Source organism: Tachyglossus aculeatus, chromosome 22, assembly GCF_015852505.1.
Source record: "Tachyglossus aculeatus isolate mTacAcu1 chromosome 22, mTacAcu1.pri, whole genome shotgun sequence".
NCBI classification, from domain to species: domain Eukaryota; kingdom Metazoa; phylum Chordata; class Mammalia; order Monotremata; family Tachyglossidae; genus Tachyglossus; species Tachyglossus aculeatus.
Window position 1 is genome coordinate 41,754,155 of NC_052087.1, and position 15,362 is coordinate 41,769,516.

Below are 15,362 nucleotides of genomic sequence, written 5' to 3' on the forward strand. Positions count from 1 at the left end.
ATAGATATCACGGTTTAGGTCCTATTATTTTGTTAATATGTTTTGTTTTGTTCTCTGTCTCCCCCTTCTAGACTGTGAGCCCACTGTTGGGTAGGGACCGTCTCTACATGTTGCCAACTTGGACTTCCCAAGCGCTTAGTACAGTGCTCTGCACACAGTAAGCGCTCAATAAATACAGTTGATTGTGTCCAGCACACACAGAGCAGTGTGGGATATTTATTGAGCGCTTACTGTGCACAGAGCTCTGTACTAAGCACTTTGAAGAGTGCAGTCCAACAGAGTTGGTAGGTTTCCTGCCTACAGTGAGTTTATAATCTAGAGTTTAAATCAGGTTGGACACAGTCCCTGTCCCGCATGGGGCTCACAATCTAAGTAGGAGGGACAACAGGTATTGAATCCCCATTTTACAGTTGAGGAAACTGAGACACAGAGAAATAGATATCACGGATTAGGTCATATTATTTTAATATGTTTTGTTTTGTTCTCTGTCTCCCCCTTCTAGACTGTGAGCCCACTGTTGGGTAGGGACCGTCTCTAGATGTTGCCAACTTGGACTTCCCAAGCGCTTAGTACAGTGCTCTGCACACAGTAAGCGCTCAATAAATACAGTTGATTGTGTCCAGCACACACAGAGCAGTGTGGGATATTTATTGAGCGCTTACTGTGCACAGAGCTCTGTACTAAGCACTTTGAAGAGTGCAGTCCAACAGAGTTGGTAGGTTTCCTGCCTACAGCGAGTTTATAATCTAGAGTTTAAATCAGGTTGGACACAGTCCCTGTCCCGCATGGGGCTCACAATCTAAGTAGGAGGGACAACAGGTATTGAATCTCCATTTTACAGTTGAGGAAACTGAGACACAGAGAAATAGATATCACGGATTAGGTCATATTATTTTGTTAATATGTTTTGTTTTGTTCTCTGTCTCCCCCTTCTAGACTGTGAGCCCACTGTTGGGTAGGGACCGTCTCTAGATGTTGCCAACTTGGACTTCCCAAGCGCTTAGTACAGTGCTCTGCACACAGTAAGCACTCAATAAATACAGTTGATTGTGTCCAGCACACACAGAGCAGTGTGGGATATTTATTGAGCGCTTACTGTGCACAGAGCTCTGTACTAAGCACTTTGAAGAGTGCAGTCCAACAGAGTTGGTAGGTTTCCTGCCTACAGTGAGTTTATAATCTAGAGTTTAAATCAGGTTGGACACAGTCCCTGTCCCGCATGGGGCTCACAATCTAAGTAGGAGGGACAACAGGTATTGAATCCCCATTTTACAGTTGAGGAAACTGAGACACAGAGAAATAGATATCACGGATTAGGTCATATTATTTTGTTAATATGTTTTGTTTTGTTCTCTGTCTCCCCCTTCTAGACTGTGAGCCCACTGTTGGGTAGGGACCGTCTCTAGATGTTGCCAACTTGGACTTCCCAAGCGCTTAGTAAAGTGCTCTGCACACAGTAAGGGCTCAATAAATACGACTGATTCAGAAGAAAACATTTTCCGTCGGCTTTCAGGGTTTAGTGTTCTCCCTTGTTATTGTTTGTATTCTTAATTTCCCTCTGAAAGAGTTCAAACCCGATTGCTGAAGTAATACCTTGTATCTCTCCCGGCGTTTAGTACGGTGCTCGGCACATAGTAAGCGTTTAACAAATGCCGTTCAGAAAAAGTAAAATTAGTGAGTTATCAAATTTGTAGGGGGATGGATGGGTCAGTGTCAGAGAAGTTTCGGTCTGTGGCACCAGGAGGAGATGCTGTCTAGTTCTGAAAGTACGGTGAGGCGCTAAGCCTTGGAAGAAAATTTTTGGCTGGTTTAATTCCTTACCGTTTCTTCATCATCGTCCAAAGAATGCTCAACCTACTACCATTTGTGGAGCACTGTCCTCAGCATTTGCCTACTTCACGGCCTGGCGGATGGACCACCGACTTGTGATTCAGAAGGTCATGGGTTCTTACCCCACCTCTGCCACTTGTCTGCTGTGTGACCGTGGGCAAGTCACTTCACTTCTCTGGGCCTCAGTTGCCTCACCTGTAAAATGAGGATTGAGACTGCGAGCCCCAAGTGGGAACTTGAGTCCACTCCGGTGCTTAATACAGTGCCCGGCACACAGTAAGAAGCAGCGTGGCTCAGGGGAAAGAGCCTGGGCTTTGGAGTCAGAGGTCATGGGTTCAAATCCCGGCTCCGCCAACTGTCAGCTGTGTGACTTTGGTCCAGTCACTTAACTTCTCTGTGCCGCAGTTACCTCATCTGTAAAATGGGGATGAAGACTGTGAGCCCCCCGTGGGACAACCTGATCACCTTGTAACCTCCCCAGTGCTTAGAAGAGTGCTTTGCACATAGTAAGCGCTTAATAAATGCCATCATTAAGAGCTTAACAAATACCAGTATTATTATTATTATCGCAAAAGACGTAAAAAGAGAAAGTCCCTGCTTTCAGGGAGCTTCAGTCTGGATTCTGGTTTGGGTTTTTTTTTAAAGGTATTTGTTAAGGGCTTACTACAGGCCAGTCACTGTACTAAGCGCTGGAACAGACAAATGATAATCAGATTGGACACACTCTATATCGGACATGGGGCTCACTAGTCTAATCCCCATTTTGCAGATGAAGTAACTGAGGCACAGACGTGAAGTGACTTGTCCAAAGTCACATAGCACCCCCTTTTAGACTGTGAGCCCACTGTTGGGTAGGGACTGTCTCTATGTGTTGCCAATTTGTACTTCCCAAGCGCTTAGTACAGTGCTCTGCACATAGTAAGCGCTCAATAAATACGATTGATTGATTGATTGATAGCAGCAGACAAGTGGTGGAGCTGGGATTAGAACTCAGGTCCTCTGACCCAGGCCATGTGCTCCTCCCACCTGCCCTTTCTGCCCCACTCTGGGTGCCAGTGGACTCTGTCCCTTGCGGCCCAAGGAGGGGAAAGGCTCAAGAATAATAATAATCGTAATAATGATGGTGTTTGTTAAGCGCTTACTATGTGCCAAGCACTGTTCTGAGCGCCAGGGTAAATACAAGGTTATCAAGTTGTCCCACGTAGGACTCACAGTCTTAATCCCCATTTGCCAGATGAGGTAACTGAGGCACGGAGAAGTGAAGCGACTTGCCCAAAGTCACACAGCCGGTAAGTGGCGGAGCAGGGATTAGAACTCACGACCTCTGACTCCCAAACCCGGGCTCTTTCCACTAAGCCCCGCTGCTTCTCTAAGAACCACCTAGATGGACCAGCCTGTTGGCTTGCATCCACCCCAGCGCTTAGCCCGGTGCACGGGAGACGCTTAGCAAAGACCACAATTATTATTATTAGCAGGCATCACTCAATCAGAGCTGGCTGTCGTGGGACAGCAGAGACCGCAGCGGCTCCCGGAGCGAAGACATGGTGGGATTTGGCCCCGCTGCCCAACACAGACCCTATATGGGGCTCGCTTCAGGCAGAAATGGGCCATGCCTGTAAAAGCCGAGCGCGTGCCACCCGCCTCTGTGCCCGTTGCTCTCTGTGCCCCCGTGGGAACAGTAATGGCAGGGAAGAGAGAGGCTGAGTGGCCCTGCCCAGAGCATTGTCCCTGAAATCAATCCCTCCCTCTCAGTCCCTGAGAAGCAGTGTGGCTCAGTGGAAAGAGCCTGGGCTTTGGAGTCACAGGTCGTGGGTTCTAATACCGGCTCAGCTGTGTGACTTTGGGCAAGTCGCTTCACTTCTCTGGGCCTCACTTACCTCATCTGTAAGGGATGGAGACTGTGAGCCCCAAGTGGGACAACCTGATTACCTTGTATCTCCCCCGGGGCTTAGAACAGTGCTTGGCACATCGTAAGCACTTAACAAATACCATCATTATTATTATTATCTACCCCAGCGCTTAGAATAGTTCTTGACCCCATAGTAAGTGCTTCACATATGCCATCATTATTATTATTATCTACCCCAGCGCTTAGAATAGTGCTTGAACCCATAGTAAGTGCTTCACAAATGCCATCATTATTATTATTATCTACCCCAGCGCTTAGAATAGTTCTTGACCCCATAGTAAGTGCTTCACAAATGCCATCATTATTATTATTATCTACCCCAGCGCTTAGAATAGTTCTTGACCCCATAGTAAGTGCTTCACAAATGCCATCATTATTATTATTATCTACCCCAGCGCTTAGAATAGTGCTTGACCCCATAGTAAGTGCTTCACAAATGCCATCATTATTATTATTATCTACCCCAGCGCTTAGAATAGTGCTTGACCCCATAGTAAGTGCTTCACAAATGCCATCATTATTATTATTATCTACCCCAGCGCTTAGAATAGTGCTTGACCCCATAGTAAGTGCTTCACAAATGCCATCATTATTATTATTATCTACCCCAGCGCTTAGAATAGTGCTTGACCCCATAGTAAGTGCTTCACAAATGCCATCATTATTATTATTAGCTACCCCAGCGCTTAGAATAGTGCTTGACCCCATAGTAAGTGCTTCACAAATGCCATCATTATTATTATTATCTACCCCAGCGCTTAGAATAGTGCTTGACCCCATAGTAAGTGCTTCACAAATGCCATCATTATTATTATTATCTACCCCAGCGCTTAGAATAGTTCTTGACCCCATAGTAAGTGCTTCACAAATGCCATCATTATTATTATTATCTACCCCAGCGCTTAGAATAGTGCTTGACCCCATAGTAAGTGCTTCACAAATGCCATCATTATTATTATTATCTACCCCAGCGCTTAGAATAGTGCTTGACCCCATAGTAAGTGCTTCACAAATGCCATCATTATTATTATTATCTACCCCAGCGCTTAGAATAGTGCTTGACCCCATAGTAAGTGCTTCACAAATGCCATCATTATTATTATTATCTACCCCAGCGCTTAGAATAGTGCTTGAACCCATAGTAAGTGCTTCACAAATGCCATCATTATTATTATTATCTACCCCAGCGCTTAGAATAGTTCTTGACCCCATAGTAAGTGCTTCACAAATGCCATCATTATTATTATTAGCTACCCCAGCGCTTAGAATAGTGCTTGACCCCATAGTAAGTGCTTCACAAATGCCATCATTATTATTATTATCTACCCCAGCGCTTAGAATAGTGCTTGACCCCATAGTGAGTGCTTCACAAATGCCATCATTATTATTATTATCTACCCCAGCGCTTAGAATAGTGCTTGACCCCATAGTAAGTGCTTCACAAATGCCATCATTATTATTATTATCTACCCCAGCGCTTAGAATAGTGCTTGAACCCACAGTAAGTGCTTCACAAATGCTATCATTATTGTTATTATCTACCCCAGCGCTGAGAATAGTGCTTGACCCCATAGTAAGTGCTTCACAAATGCCATCATTATTATTATTATCTACCCCAGCGCTTAGAATAGTGCTTGACCCCATAGTAAGTGCTTCACAAATGCCATCATTATTATTATTATCTACCCCAGCGCTTAGAATAGTGCTTGACCCCATAGTAAGTGCTTCACAAATGCCATCATTAATATTATTATCAAGCTAAACCAACTGGATTCCAGTTCCTTCCTGCTCTCGACGGCCCACGCAGTAGGAGGAAGGGGAAAGAGGCGAAATGCATTCTCATATCTTCTACGTCTGTTTGGGCTTTATGCAGCCAGAGCCAGAAAGTGGCCATTTAAAGGGTGACATCCTTTCTGAGATGTTGTCTCTCCTTGCAGGCAAATCTATAAAATACTCAGGGGGTGGGCAGACTGGATTCTGAAATGCCGGCCTACTCACAGCTGCTTCTCGTTGATTTTGTTGGGGAAACCTAGTCTGTGAAAATGGTTTTCGTGTCCTCTCCTCCCTCCCCTTCCTGCCAACTCCTGCCTTGATTGGGGCGGAGGGGGTGGGAGGATGGGAGAAGGGAGTTGAGAGCATCTAGTGCCTCTGTGCTGTGGGGATTATTTTCCTGCAGAATCAATTAGGGGAATTTATTGAGCACTTACTAGGCGCAGAGCACTGAACTACGCGCCTGGGAGAGTAAGAATATAAGAGTATAGGCCCTACTGAGAGCTCAGCTCCTCCAGGAGCCCCTTCCTTCCTCTTCCCCTCGTCCCCCTCTCCATCCCCCCATCTTACCTCCTTCCCTTCCCCACAGCACCTGTATATATGTTTGTACATATTTATTACTCTATTTTTTTATTTATTTTACTTGTACATCTCCATTCTATTTTATTTTGTTAGTATGTTTGGTTTTGTTCTCTGTCTCCCCCTTTTAGACTGTGAGCCCACTGTTGGGTAGGGACTTTATATGTTGCCAATTTGTACTTCCCAAGCGCTTAGTACAGTGCTCTGCACACAGTAAGCGCTCAATAAATACGATTGATGATGATGATGATGAAGAGTATAAGGCCCTACTGAGAGCTCACCTCCTCCAGGAGGCCTTCCCAGACTGAGCCCCTTCCTTCCTCTTCCCCTCGTCCCCCTCTCCATCCCCCCATCTTACCTCCTTCCCTTCCCCACAGCACCTGTATATATGTATATATGTTTGTACATATTTTTTGCTCTATTTTACTTGTACATACCCATTCTATTTATTTTATTTTGTTAGTATGTTTGGTTTTGTTCTCTGTCTCCCCCTTTTAGACTGTGAGCCCACTGTTGGGTAGGGACTGTCTCTATATGTTGCCAATTTGTACTTTCCAAGCGCTTAGTGCAGTGCTCTGCACACAGTAAGCGCTCAATAAATACGATTGATGATGATGATGATGAAGAGTATAAGGCCCTACTGAGAGCTCACCTCCTCCAGGAGGCCTTCCCAGACTGAGCCCCTTCCTTCCTCTTCCCCTCGTCCCCCTTTCCATCCCCCATCTTACCTCCTTCCCTTCCCCACAGCACCTGTATATATGTATATATGTTTGTACATATTTATTACTCTATTTATTTTACTTGTACGTATCCATTCTATTTATTTTATTTTGTTAGTATGTTTGGTTTTGTTCTCTGTCTCCCCCTTTTAGACCGTGAGCCCACTGTTGGGTAGGGACTGTCTCTATATGTTGCCAATTTGTACTTCCCAAGCGCTTAGTACAGTGCTCTGCACACAGTAAGCGCTCAATAAATGCAATTGATGATGATATAACAGAGTTGGTTAATATGTTCCCTGCTCACAGTGAGCTTACTGAGCTCTTCGTAAAGCAAAGCTCACAAGATAGTACGCATCTCCTGTCCAGGCCCACATGTACGTGCTCACCGCTTCTTCTGACATCACGTTGCGCTGTATCCAGAGTGATCTGCTTAATCAGAATGATCTCTAATCCTGCCATCGCATTCTAGCTCTGCACCACAGTAAGCACTCGTTAAATACGATTGAATGAAAGAATAAATTAGGACATGAAAACATGCATTCTGACCAAACTCTGAGTGTTTTAAATAAACTACACTTCTTAAGGGCTTTTCCCCCTCCTCCTTTCAGTGGTTTGGAGCATCGACTATCTCCTCCGGGTTTCAGGATATTCTAATTCGTAGACTTAGCATCGGAAGCCAATTCCATAACATGCAGGGATAAGTTAACGTGGGTGTAAAAAAGAAGAGAACATTGTTTAACAGCTTGGCCTAGAAACTGGATTCTACCTAGGTCAGTGGAACGGAGTAATTTTTCTAAAAAGAGGTTTTGCTAAATAACTGAGCCCATTGGGCAAGTTGTCCCCTGTGACTCAGTTAGCTCATCTGTAAAATGAAGATTAAGACTGTGAGCCCCGTGTGAGACATGAACTGTGTCCAACCTGATTAGTTTGAATTTACCCCAGCACTTAGTACTTTGCCTGGAACACAGCACTAAACAAATACCATTTAAAAAAAAAAGTTGTTAGACTGAACCTCAAAATCTGTTAAGTAATTCATATTTTGCACTTTGCATTTTAAATCACATTTGTGCTGTTCACCTTTGAACACAGTATAGAGGAAAACTACTTGTATGTCCTCTGGACAGGAAGCTTGTTGTGGACAGGAAACATATCTACTAACTCTGTTCCATTGTACTCTCCCAGACCCTTAGTACAGTGCTCTGCACACAGTAAGTGCTCAATAAATATGGTTGGTGGATTATGCGGGTAAGGTTCCCTTGTCGTAATGGATTGCCAAATCCAGCTGAGATGATGTGCAGTGTGGCGCAGTGAAAAGAGCTTGGGCTTTGGAGTCAGAGGTCATGAGTTCAAATGTGACTCCAATTGTCAGCTGTGTGACTCTGGGCAAGTCACTTAACTTCTCTGTGCCTCAGTTACCTCATTTGTAAAATGGGGATGAAGACTGTGAGCCCCCCGAGGGACAACCTGATCACCTTGTAACTTCCGCAGCGCTTAGAACAGTGCTTTGCACTTAGTAAGCACTTAATAAATGCCATTATTATTATTATTGTCTTGTTGAGAAGGGAGATGAGATGACTTGGCTGAAATTGATCGATCCATGGGCCTACAGCTTCTTGTGTATTTTTTTTGGTGGGGCTATGTCTTCTAGTTTTCAAACCAAGTTTCAATTAAAATGGACCCAAAGCGAAGCCTCTTCTATAAGGCCCACCTTTTCTTTCTTTCTTCCAGCGACTGCCTGCATGTAGTGAATCCCATGCCAGTCCTGGGGCCTGACGTGGAAGCGTACTGCCTTCGTTGTGAGTGCAAATACGAAGAGCGAAGTTCCGTCACGATAAAAGTAAGCCACCTTCTCTCCCGTTCAGTTTGTGGACTCGAGGACCCGTGGGAATTGGGGAACCTGTGACCCCTAATGTTGTTTGAGCCCATACAGCTCTCTTTATATTAAGCGTGGCTTAGTGGAAAGAGCCCGGGCTCAGGAGTCAGAGGTCGTGGGTTCTAATCCCGGCTCCGCCACTTGTCAGCTGCGTGACTTCGGGCAAGTCACTTCTCTATGCCTCAGTTACCTCATCTGTAAAACGGGGATTAAGACTGGGAGCCCCACGGGGGACAACCTGATAACCTTGTATCTATCCCAGCGCTTAGAACAGTGCTTGGCACCTAGTAAGCGCTGAACAAATACCATCATTATTATTATGACAATAACAGTTGTGTTACTTGTATGTGTCCAACACTGTATTAAACTCTAGGGTAGATATGAGGTAACCAGGTCCCACAAGGGGTTGACAGTCTAAGTAGAAAGGAGAACAGGTATTGAATCCCCATCATCATCATCCATCGTATTTATTGAGCGCTTACTATGTGCAGAGCACTGCACTAAGCGCTTGGGAAGTACAAATTGGCAACATATAGAGACAGTCCCTACCCAACAGTGGGCTCACAGTCTAAAAGGTGGGCTCACAGTCTGTCCATGCTACAGATGGGGGAACTGAGGCACAAAAGAGTGAAGTGACTTGCCCAAGGTCATCCAACAGGCATATTAGTGGAGCCGGGATTAGAACCCGGGCCCTCGGACTCCCAGGCCTGTGCTCTTTCCACTGGGCCACGCAGCCTCCCATCTTAAATTCCTTCTATCACTTCTATCCCACCTGTCTCTTCTTTAGAAAAACGAGGTGGATAGAAGTTCCCTGCCGAGCTCAGTCTTCTAGAGTGGCACATGGATCAGGTCATCATTATCATCAATCGTATTTATTGAGCGCTCACTGTGTGCAGAGCACTGTACTAAGCGCTTGGGAAGTACAAGTTGGCAACATATAGAGACGGTCCCTACCCAACAGTGGGCTCAATGTCGGCAGAATGCTTCCTCTCTGGGAAAAGCCACCAAGGGCTGGGTAGGATGTTATATTTAACAGGCTTCCAGAAGCGATGGTGCAGCATCTCGACTCTTTAGTCAGCAGGCATGCTGGAGCCGAGGCCAACACCGAGAAACAACTCTGACAGCGTAACCTAAACCAGAGAAAGATGTTCTTGAAAATAACCGAAATTTTCTACCGAGTTGGCTGGAATCCCAGAAAAAAAAATCCCCCTTTCTGGTCCTTTTCTGTTTTGGGTGTGTGAGAGGAGCAAGAGCCATACGGAGGGCTAGGATTGGTGAACCCACCCCTTGAGAGCATGTTGACAGTTTGTTGAAAAGATCGAAGTTGTCGTGCCAAAATAAGAAAGGAAGCTGTGGCTTCATTGTTGTCCTAAAGTGAATGGGAATGCTTTTGTGTGCTTCCTGGAATCCTTGAAGCCTCCAGCTGGAATCTTTAACCCAGAATAGAATATCTTCTCTCCTCCTTTTCACTCAGTTGAAAAGTTGTGATGGATCTAGTTGATGTTCTCACAAGGAATGTGGTGTAAGGGGTCCACTGTGGGCAGGGAACATGTCAGCCAGTCAGTCAAGCATGTTTATTGAGCGCTTACTGTGCGCTGAGCACTGTACTAAGCCCTTGGGGGGAGAACATTATAACATTCCCGGCCCGCACTAATTTACAGTCTGGAGATCTGCCCGTAAGAGCTTGCATGTCTGCTTACTCTGTTGAATCGTCCTCTCCCAAGTGCTTAGTCTAGTGCTCTGCACCCAGTAAGCACTCCATAAACACCAGTGGTTGATCAGCCTCCAAACTTCCCGCCGCGACCGACGCTCGGATCGGCGTCCCGAATCCAAGCCCGTCAGACCGAGCCAAACCGTCACTCCCTTTTCCACTTGTGTCCAGGTCACCATTATCATCTACCTGTCCATCCTGGGCCTCCTGCTGCTGTACATGGTGTACCTCACGCTGGTGGAACCCATCCTCAAGAGACGCCTCTTCGGGCACTCGCAGCTGATACAGAGCGACGATGACGTTGGGGTAAGTCCGCGTCGGGTGCAGAGACCCTCACGGGGCCACTCACGACCCGAGCTTCTCTCTGGAGCCATATCTTGTGAATCTCCGGCTAACAGAAATCGCCTCAGGTGGGAATTCACCCAGTAGGGCAGTTCTGCAGATGAAGTACCAAAGTAATAAATGGCATGTAGGGTTTTTTTTACCCCCCCCAAGTCATTCATTTGGGCTCCATCCAAGGAGCTATAGCTTGTAATGATATAGCTCTGTATTGGTGGGCAGTCTTGTCTCGTCTTTTGCCGTCGAGTGGTCGCCGACCCATAGCGACGCTACGGACACATCTCTCCCAAAACGCCCCACTTCTAACTGCAGTCATTCTGGTAGTGGATCCAGAGAGTTTTCTTGGTTAAAAATCTGGAAGTGGTTGACCATTGCCTCCTTCCGCGCAGTAAATTTGAGTCTTCGCCCTCGACTGTGTTTCTAGACTGTGAGCCCGCTGTTGGGTAGGGACCGTCTCCAGGAGGCCTTCCCAGACTGAGCCCCTTCCTTCCTCTCCCCCTCGTCCCCCTCTCCATCCCCCCCATCTTACCTCCTTCCCTTCCCCACAGCACCTGTATATATGTATATATGTTTGTACATATTTTTTACTCTATTTATTTTATTTGTACATATCTATTCTATCTATTTTATTTTGTTAGTATGTTTGGTTTTGTTCTCTGTCTCCCCCTTTTAGACTGTGAGCCCACTGTTGGGTAGGGACTGTCTCTATATGTTGCCAATTTGTACTTCCCAAGCGCTTAGTACAGTGCTCTGCACATAGTAAGCGCTCAATAAATACGATTGATGATGATGATGATATATGTTGCCAACTTGTACTTCCCAAGCGCTTAGTACAGTGCTCTGCACACAGTAAGCGCTCAATAAATACGATTGAATGAAGGACTCTCTCCCATGCCGCTGCTGCCCAGCACAGGTGAGTTTTGACTTGTAGAAGATTGCCTGCCACTTGCTAGCCGTTACCCCAGCTAGGAATGGAATGGATATCATCATCAATCGTATTTATTGAGTGCTTACTGTGTGCAGAGCACTGTACTAAGCGCTTGGGAAGTACAAATTGGCAACATGTATGTCTCTGCTTGACTCTCCTTCCCATAGTCGAGATTGGTAGAGTACTGGAAACTCTCCAGATGCCACCCTGAGAGGGGAATTGATGGACAGTAGTTATTTATTAGTAATAGCAGCAGTAATAATAATAGTGGTATTTGTTAAGTGCTTACTATGTGCCAGGCACTGTTCAAAGCGCCTGGGTAGTTACAAGCTAATCAGGTTAGACATACTCCATATCCCACTTGGGGCCCACAGTCTTAATCCCCATTTTACAGTTGAGGTAACTGAGGCACAGAGAAGTGAAGTGACTGGCCTCAGGGTCACACAGCAGGAGACAAGTGGGTGGAGGCAGGATTAGAACCCGTGTCCTGACTCCCAGGCGTGTGTTCTTTCCACTAGGCCACGCTGCTTCTCTTGTAAGTGCTTGGTCTGTAGAGCGGCATGGGGAAGGGAAAAGACGTAATGTCCGTCTTTCCCCCTCCCTGCTCTTCCTTCCCAACTCACATCAGCATCATCTGAGCCAAGAGGGAATTTCCCAGCCCCTTTTCTGTCCCCACCAAATAAAGGATCAGGTGAGAGCTCTTTGCCTCCCCAACTGAAGTAATACTGTAGCATCACCAACTATGAGAAGCAGCATGGCCTAGTGGAAAGAGCACGGGCCTAGGACTCAGAGGACCTGGGTTCTAATCGCGCCCCTGCCATTTGGCCTATGGGGTGACCTCGGGCAAGTCACTTAGCATCTCTGTGCCTCAGTTACCTCATCTTTCAAATGGGGATTAAGACTGTGAGCCCCACGTGGGACAGGGACAGTGTCCGACCTGGTTATGTCGTATCTTCTCCAGTGTGTAGTACAGTCCTTGGCACATAATAAATGTTTAATATAATTTAAAAAAAGCTTTTTAAGAAATTACCAGTAGATTTCTTTGAAGTAAATAGCATAAAAACATAGTTGTCTCTCTATTCCTGGGGATTCGTGATGATGGCATTTAGTAAGTACAAACTATGTGCCAAGCACTAAGAGCTGGGGTAGGTACAAATAATTGGATCAGACACAGCTCCTGTCCCACAAGGGGCTCACAGTCGAAGAAGGAAAGCAGGTACTTTATCCCTGTATTACAAATGAGGAAATTGAGGCCCGGAGAAGTTATGTGACTTGTCAGAGGTCACAGAGCAGGCCAGAGGCAGAACTGGGACTAAAACCGAGGGTCTCCTGACTGCCAGTCCTTGAGTTTTAATAATAATAATAATAATAATGGCATTTATTAAGCGCTTACTATGTGCAAAGCACTGTTCTAAGCGCTGGGGAGTTACAGAGTGATCAGGTTGTCCCACGGCGGGGGGGGTTTCACAGTATTCATCCCCATTTTACAGATGAGGTAACTGAGGCACAGTGAAGTGACTTGCCCAGAGTCACGCAGCTGACAATTGGCAGAGCCGGGATTTGAACCCATGACCTCTGACTCCAAAGCCCGTGCTCTTTCCACTGAGCCACGCTGCTTCTCTAGACTGAAGTGGGCAGAGACAGGAGGATGGGAGATCAGAGAGGAGGCTGATGCTACTGGAGATTTTTGAGGAGGGGAGTAGCATCATTAGTACAGTGCCTGGAAAGTACTTAACAGATACCATAATAATAATAACAAATGCCATTAAAAAAAGACCCAAAAATTTTCCATTAGGTCACGCTGCCCAGAGTTCTGGAGGAGTGGGCGATGCAGACAGACTATAGGCTGGAGGGAGGAGAGACAGGAGACAGGGAGGTCCGTCAGGAGGCTGATGAAGTAGGGTGGGATAGGATTAGTGCTTGAATCAGCAAAGTAGTAGGGATGGAGAGGAAAAGGTGGATTTTGGTGATGTCGTGAAGGTAGAACCAGTAGGATCTGGGGACACATTGGCTGTGTCAGGGAGGGACAGGAAAGGACCAGGGAGATTTTAGGGAGATCACACCTGATGGTTTCAATTTTATCAGTAAAATATGTGGGTAGGCCATTAGGGGCAAGATGGATGGGGTCGGCAGTTAAGGGTTTGAGAAAGGTGTTAAAACATCTGAAACAGCTGCCACAGGCAGTAGGCATGGAAGTCAGTAAGGTTGCAGAAATAAAGTTGCCAGGTGGAGGAGAGGGCAGAGTTAAAGCAGGTGAGGATGGATAGAAGATGGATGAGATTGGCCTGGTGTCTGGATTTCTGCCAGCAGCGCTCCGCAGCTCATGCTTGGGAGCGGAGGAAGCATCCCGAGGAGGCGATCTAGGGTCACGGGTTAGTGGTACTTGATCCGAGGAGAGAGGGGAGAAGGGGAAGCCCCGGAGTACAAGCATTTGTACGTAAAATCTAGGGGGGCTGGACTATCCAAGCGCTTAAGGGGTAGTACAGACCCAAATGTGTAGGTGAACCAAAAGGAGGGTGAATAGAGTGGGGAAATGAGGGCTTAGGGACTGCTTCTTGGAGGAGATGTGGTTTTAGTAGGGCTTTGGAGACGAGGCAGGACTTCCAGGCCAGAGGGAGGATGTGGGCAAGGAGTTGGTGGTCCAACACACTCTCCCCTTCATTCCCGTGCTGAAGTTTTTTAGGGTGATGATCTGAAGTAGCAGTAAAGTGGACAGATGGCGGCACGCGGCAAGAATTTTTTGGGCTGCTGCAGGGTACGTGGGCTATACAGTGAGTAAAATTGGGGGATCCAGAAGCCATCTTTGGAAGCCAAAGTCCACCTTTAATTTGCATTAACGTTCCTTCATTTTATAACCTTAAGCAGCTCGATCTAGAAGTGATCGGTTTAACTGACATTGTAAGTAAAGGTTTGACTTTGCTAGAAGTTCGGGCCTGAGAAATGAGTTTATTTTGCTCCCGCTGGGAAAAAAACAGAGGGCTTGTTTACCTGACGCCTTAGCAACACATATGCATTTCACTGAAACCGGATGGGTTTTTTTTTTTAATTTCCCCCAAATCAGAAATCAGAAAGGCAGAAGTCCAATTCAAATGTGTTACTGGTTTGTGTCTAAAATATAAAGTGTCTGATGGTTTTTGGTTTTTTTTCTCCCCTTTCAATAAGATACTTCTTAAATGCCTTCTTGGAAATGCTTAATTTAATCCATTCACATAGACATCAATTTATATTTGTCTCTATTACGTAAAGGAAATAGAATTGTAGGCGGAATCAAGGCAGGTTCTGGTACTGAAAGCCAGAGACTCACGCACCAAGCAGTCGGTTTATTTACAATATCATATATCCATGACACATCTGCAGTATTGTCAAAGCATTACGTTAAAGCATGTTTTGCTTCTACTGTAATTTTATCAGGTGTAAAAAGAACAAACCCATAAAGAGGAGAATTTCTATTTGCCTTCTGGTTCGGCCAGCATCCGTGGCCACAAACAACCGGTTCTGTCTTGTTCTGAGATAGAACAGAATAACAGACTCTGTTCTGACTTTGAAGAGCTGGCGAAAAGGATTCAATTAGCTTGTAATGTCCTTAAAAACGTGTTCATAAGAAATGCGTTTTTGTTTTTTGTTTTCCTCCTGGCTGGAAAAGTAAATTTAGCGCTTAGAACAGTGCTTGGCACAAAGTAAATGCTTAACAAATGCAATTATTA

At 45.8% G+C, this 15,362-nt stretch overlaps 1 protein-coding gene across 1 annotated transcript in view; it reads left to right on the plus strand.

Moving 5' to 3' along the window:
* The window catches only part of TMEM9B (TMEM9 domain family member B), a 33,131-nt gene that overhangs the window by 10,595 nt on the left and 7,174 nt on the right, over positions 1-15,362 (plus strand). The window contains exons 3-4 of the mRNA XM_038765178.1: positions 8,536-8,644; positions 10,563-10,697. Of these exons, the coding sequence (XP_038621106.1) occupies positions 8,536-8,644; positions 10,563-10,697 (244 nt within the window). The remainder of the gene's footprint in view (positions 1-8,535; positions 8,645-10,562; positions 10,698-15,362) is intronic.